The sequence below is a fragment of the Canis lupus genome, chromosome 21 (genome assembly GCF_003254725.2).
Source record: "Canis lupus dingo isolate Sandy chromosome 21, ASM325472v2, whole genome shotgun sequence".
NCBI classification, from domain to species: domain Eukaryota; kingdom Metazoa; phylum Chordata; class Mammalia; order Carnivora; family Canidae; genus Canis; species Canis lupus.
The window spans coordinates 47942320-47948319 of record NC_064263.1 but is presented as its reverse complement, the minus strand read 5'-3'; the positions used below and the strand labels follow the sequence as shown (position 1 = coordinate 47948319).

General features: G+C 41.4%; 1 protein-coding gene across 6 annotated transcripts in view; it reads right to left on the bottom strand.

Moving 5' to 3' along the window:
• Positions 1–329: 329 nt before the first annotated feature.
• The window catches only part of ANO3 (anoctamin 3), a 372280-nt gene continuing 366609 nt past the window's right edge, over positions 330–6000 (bottom strand). For 4 of the 6 annotated variants that reach the window (XM_025459797.3, XM_025459800.3, XM_035704230.2 and 1 more), the window contains one exon: positions 330–3505. In XM_025459797.3, the coding sequence (XP_025315582.3) occupies positions 3323–3505 (183 nt within the window). In that variant the 3' untranslated portion in view covers positions 330–3322. The remainder of the gene's footprint in view (positions 3506–6000) is intronic. The other 2 variants (XM_025459798.3, XM_025459799.3) reach the window with 2 other exon arrangements.

Genomic DNA, 6000 nt, shown 5'->3' with positions numbered 1-6000 from the left:
AAATGCTTCTGTAGGATCGAAGCCTTACTGCCTTCTAAAGAGCTCATCAAGCTCCCTCCCCCATCTGTTTCTAGAACAAAGCATTGTTAGAATCAGTAGGAGTCTCCATCTGCACGTTTCATGTGCACATGCCATGATGATGACCACGAGCTTGTCAGAAGACACACAGCCAGAACTTTCTTGGAGTGTGACAAGGCCTCGCAAGACTGGGAAACCACGGCCTTTGGAGCTTGAAGAGTGAGCAATACCCCCCCTCCCCAGAGGCGCTCCAACTGACAGTTAAGAAACAAGCGGGATCACATGTAACATGCAAATTATAGGGAAAAATATCATATCACATAATTTATTGCGTGGAAAAGGTTCCTTTTCATTCTGTTCTACAACAGGTTGTGCTAAAAGTCATTTCAAAAGAAAGTGCATCATTCGGAAGGTGCGTCTCATCATGCAGTCACTCAGCGGCATTTCATCGAAAAGTGCGAAAAGTGTGAAAAGTGCGTGCCCGGGCTCAGAGGGCGGGAGAGGAGCTCGGCCACGGCCTCGATGCTCCACGTGGGCCGGAAGAGCTGCGGCCCGAACACCTCGCCGAGGCGGCCTGCATGCACAGCTGCATTCGTCATCTGCTAGAAAAGACAACGATCTGGGATATGAAAATAGGTAAGCAGCATTCGTGGAATTCAGAATTCCTGAGAAGAGTGTGTGCTATATAAATCTTCTGAGAAATCATTTGTATTCACATGAAAACCATGATATAAAACATGTCTCTCAACGAAAGCAAGAGTGATCCAAGACTCCCGGGCCGCGAGGGGCCCGCCAATACTCTGCGTCGACAAGACGAAGGCGTTGCTGGGTTCTACTGCCTTGTGTCCCAAAAGGAAATTTCCAGATAACTTTTTCATTGTTTCCCTATTTTCCAATTGGTCTCAGAAATTACCAGGGAAGGCAATGTCTAAATCAATGTACTAGAAATTTTTTTTTAATGAAAAATATTGTTCCCTTTTTCATGCTTTTTTCTCTAGGCAATCAGTAGGATTTTAAACCCGGATGGTGGTGATACCAAAATAACTCGGAAAGAATAGAAAGAGTTCTCAGGGTCGTGGCTATCTTCCTTCTTTGCTCTACTGTAAGGCCAATGTCTTTGCCTTGTGTCCCTAATTTGAGGAAGGCATGAGCGTCAGGCTCCTTTATGGCCTCGACAGGCGTCTGGAGCAATTATTCTCAGGCATGGTATACATTTAGCTAATGAGGAAGAGGAAATGCTGCAGATGCTACAAAAATGGAAGAGTTCAAAACCCCCTCGTGTAGTTAGTGGCATGAGCTGCTACAAACACGCAGGTGGCCCCACAGAGCCTTGGAGGCATCTGATGGCCGAGTCCCACGTGACAAAGGCTTCGGCGGGAAGTCTGGGGCCCTACCCCCTGCTCGGTCAGAACCAGAGGCAGAGGAGGGAGGTGAATGTTTTTGACATCAGCAAACCAAGGAACAACCATAACCTATCACAGCTTTCCCCTGGAGTAAAAGAAGAAAAAGTAAAAAAAAAAAAAAAAAACAAAAAAAAAAAACATATTTTCAGCATTAGGATGATAAAAAGCAGTCTCCCAGTTAGAGGGACTTTATAATTTCCTTTCTCGGGACCCGCTAGCAGGTATACAAAGTGGCTTTATTTCCACCATCTTTACTCTGGTCCTTAAGCATTTTGGAAATAACTGCTTTTTTAATTGAACAAAAACCCAACTGGTCAAAGATGATGAATCATATATGCACGTACATACGTGAATGTGTGCGTGTATGTGCTTCGCCTCCCCATTCCCAGGGGAGGAAAACTGAGATTAACTTGGATTGTTTTGCCAAGGAATGGGGCCTTGATGCCTCCCACATTCCCTTCCTCCAACTCTCCTCTTGCTTCCCCTCCTGCTCCCATTGCTTATGCCTCCACCGGACTTTCTTTCCTGGGAGGCTGCATCCTTTCCACTTCATCTGTCTGTGAACAATAACACGGAGCTGACGCTGAAATAGCAACTCCACAACAAAGCATGATGACGTCTCTCACAATTGACTTGACCTTGGTTTTAGAGAGTTTTTAAAAAACCAACCAAATCAGTCTACCAAAGAAACTATAACAGAAAACTCCCCTTCATGGATGAAAAGAAAATAAACCAAAAAAAAAAAAAGTGTTTTTTTTTTTTTTACAAATAATATAAATTTATATTCATGCATTGTTTTCATTAGCTCATGAACAAGAGTGCACATTGTTAGAAAAGGGTAAAGTGCTGCAAAGCATTTGGCTTCTGCTTTCCTGAATAAAGTCACAACGGCATACTACATAACTGGTCTCAGGGCTGCACAAAATGTAACTTGCATTACATATCGCCAACGTGCAAAGGTACGAGGGAGACCAACATATTTACAGCATTTCAAGTTACTCTGCGATTCCGTGAGAGTCATGATGATAAACCAGAAAGGAAGAAATCAAAGATACTCTCAAACAGCCTTCCACCGTAAAGCCTGGTGAGTGGTGTTCTAAATGATATGGGAATAAACGCCCATATTTTAAAAGTATGTGGCTCTCTCGGAATTTAGTTGTTTTTTTTTTTTTTTTTTTTTTTTTTTTAAAGGCAGCACAACTAGTCCTGCCAGTGATACAACGCATTTGAACGTAGCCAATGCAATAGGATGTATGTCAAGGATTGGTATTCTTTTTAGAATCTCAGGTTTTGGTTCGACTACGAAGGGTGGGGTGCAACTCTTCAACTGCACAGTCAATGTAAAGCAGCATAAACTCCTTGGGGACACACATCTGTCATCTCAGCGGGGAGCGAGGGAATTTCCCCAAACCTAGAAGCTGAAGGGACACGGGTTTCTGGCAGCAAAGGCAAGCACTGATTTAAGTGGTTTCCTGTGAGTATGTCAGCTCAGCCTACGGTTCCAGAGTATGTGACCGAGGCCCACGTGATCCCCTACGCACACCTGCCTTCGGAATGTTTACGTGGAAATCTGTCGCTAGAAACCTCACTGTCACCCTTCCCGTTCCACTGCATGACGGAAGGTGGAGGTCTCCAAACACACAACTCCCTGAGGCTGGGTCTGAGAATTAGATCCTGGCTTCCTGCACTGTCAATCGAACCATTTTTTAAGGTCACGAGTCAGCTTTTTCTTCCCTAGAAGCCTGGATATTCCAAATCCCAGAGATGGCTGCGACGCATTTCCAAGTCAACATATCACACACATGGTTTGCAAGGTATGCCTTCCTTCTGGATCCCACCCAGCACTTAGAGTTGCTGTCATTCCCGCTAATGCTACTGCCCCTCTGGGCAACAGGCATCAGCTAAGGCCATTCATGGTGCACGGGGTGACCACTTTTTCTCCGTTGTTGTTGCAAGTGTTCTAGTTCAGCCTCATACATCATCTCCTGGACTAAGTACTTCTCCCGTCGTATTCGGTCATACAGGTTCTTTGGTACATCTGGAATCAGGTAGGCGATGAATGACTTGATCCCAAAAACAAGGTGCTGCAGATTTAAGAGGGGAAAGTACAGTTTTCAAAGATTCTGGAAGGCCAATTATAAAACAGGTCATAAACAATGCTGCATTTGCCTTTCAATCAAGCAGCAGAACTCAGGATGAACTTTTTTTTTTTTTTTTTTTGTAATGCAGAACCAATTTATTTCCATGTACGACAATGAAGATTGGGATACTATTAAAAGGAGAGCAGTCTTCTGTCAAATAGAGATCCAGATTTTTAAGTAGCTGCTTTGGGGAACTACTACGATGGAATATGAATCCAGAATATTATTTTTTTTTCCAGAAATTATATTGAGACCTCTACACTGTTGCTTTCCATCACATCAGTATTAGGAGAAACCAGAATTCTTTCCTCTTTTGGGTGCCACCTGTTGATATCACTTTATAGACACTGAATGAACCTGCAGGTCACGTCTATACAATCCTCATATATTACACAATCCTGTTGTGACACATCTTACACAGATGAGAGATCACATCCAGAGAAAACTCACGTCTGATAGATTGCAATTGCAGGGTACAGGGCACATGGAATACTGTCTGTCTGTGACACTGGCATTGGACTCAACCTCCAGCATATGCATTTTATGGAATTTCTATTCTAGCAAGTTCAGATGTTGGGAAATATTTTGTCTCTACTGCAGAATTATTTTCTGATAAAAATGTATTAATTTTTAAAAACAGACTGACAAAGGTATCGTATAGAAAAAAAAGACAGGATCAAAACCCAAAAAGGTAATAAGCCCATGGTTGAAAGTTCAGAGGCTGAATGAGACCATCTGTGCCTGAACCGTTCCCTGACACCCGCTAGCTGTCGCCCTTACGCAAATCACCTACGCTGTGTCTCATCCCTAAAATGATGACAATAATAGTATCTCTTAAAGGTGGTGCTGAGGCTTAATGAGCAACTGTACATGAAGGGCTTGGTGCAGTATTAGCACCACTAAAATATCAGCTCCTGTGATAATAAATGCATTCTTTCTCTTTGCCTGTGGAGGAGAGTGGACCTTTCTTTCGCTCAGAAAAGAAAAGGAAATACTGAGAGAGTCAGATGATGTGTGGGGAAAAAACCCATTTACCTATAGGACTTTGTGACAATTGTCTCTCTATGCAGAAAGGAAGAACTCAAGGTACTTTTCATGGGGTTTACGATCAATGTCTCAGGAAACCGCCCTCCACGGTAGATCATGGTAAAGCAGGTCCTATTTCCCAGAGAAAAGTAGACCAGGAGATTCTTTCCTCATCAAATATTTAGTATTCGCAGAAATATCCAGCAATGTGTCTCAAAAGTATAGAAATAAAAATCAAAAACGTGTTGTAATTTGAGTGAAGAATATGCAATGAGTCCTATACAATGATAATAAATGACCCGTTAAACTGATTCACATGGAGAGACTGATATGTAAAGATGATGCACTATTTTTTAAGAACAATTTTTTTAAAAGCTAAAGATTATCCTTTATCAAGGCAAGCCTGTAACTAGTTACAGATGACAATTTTCTTAAATGGGCAGAACTTATCTTAAACAACAAACCTAGAGCAAGTATCATACTTAAAGAAAGAAATGGGGAGGATTTATAATGAAGTTAGAAACAAGACACAATTGCTCACACCACTGCTATTCGATACCATGCTGAAATTTCCAACAACACAGCAAGGCAAACAGGAGAAATGAGGCATAAGTCTCCCAAGTACATGGACAAAGCTGTCGCTGTTGGCAACTTGTATTATCCTTTGAAAAGAGAATCTAACAGACTTCACAGACAGAAGACTGGAACCAATGAAAGACTGAAACAAGGAGGTACACGCATCTAAGAAAGACCATTAGAATTCCAGCAAATACCAATCAAATCCTCGTGGAGGCTAAGATAGTATTTTTAACAGCAATAAAAATAGCTACAAAGTTTTTGGAAATGAGAAAGAATGAACAAGCAAGACAACATTTTAAAACTCTATTAAAAAAAAATAAATAAAACTCTATTAAGGGATAGAAGAACGATTTGAATAAATGCCATGTTTATTAATGAATCAGCACGGATTATGTAAATAAGTCAGCATGTGCTTTCTGTAAATATGATTCTGACCATAATCCTTGCATGATATTTGGGGGAGTCTGAAAAATGGCCTCTGAAATCTATATGAGTGATAAATAACTCCAAATGGCCAAGGCAATTTTTAGAACTAAGAGCAAGCTTGGCAGGTGAGGGAAGTGGCTAGCTTTACCAGATACGAGGATATATATTCCAAAGCCATGGCATTTAAATAGTGTGGCAGTGAACAGGAACAGGCAAATAGAGTAATGAAATCAGAACACTGAGGCCAGGCACATGCTTTCTAGAGGAACTTGGAATATTATAGAGGTGGATTTACAAATCAGTAAATAAATAACATATTAGTAAAGAGCTGTACAAAAATTATGTCACCATGTAGAGAATAAGAAAAATAGGCTTTTCCCTCTACAAAAAGTCCTGATATCTTTGAG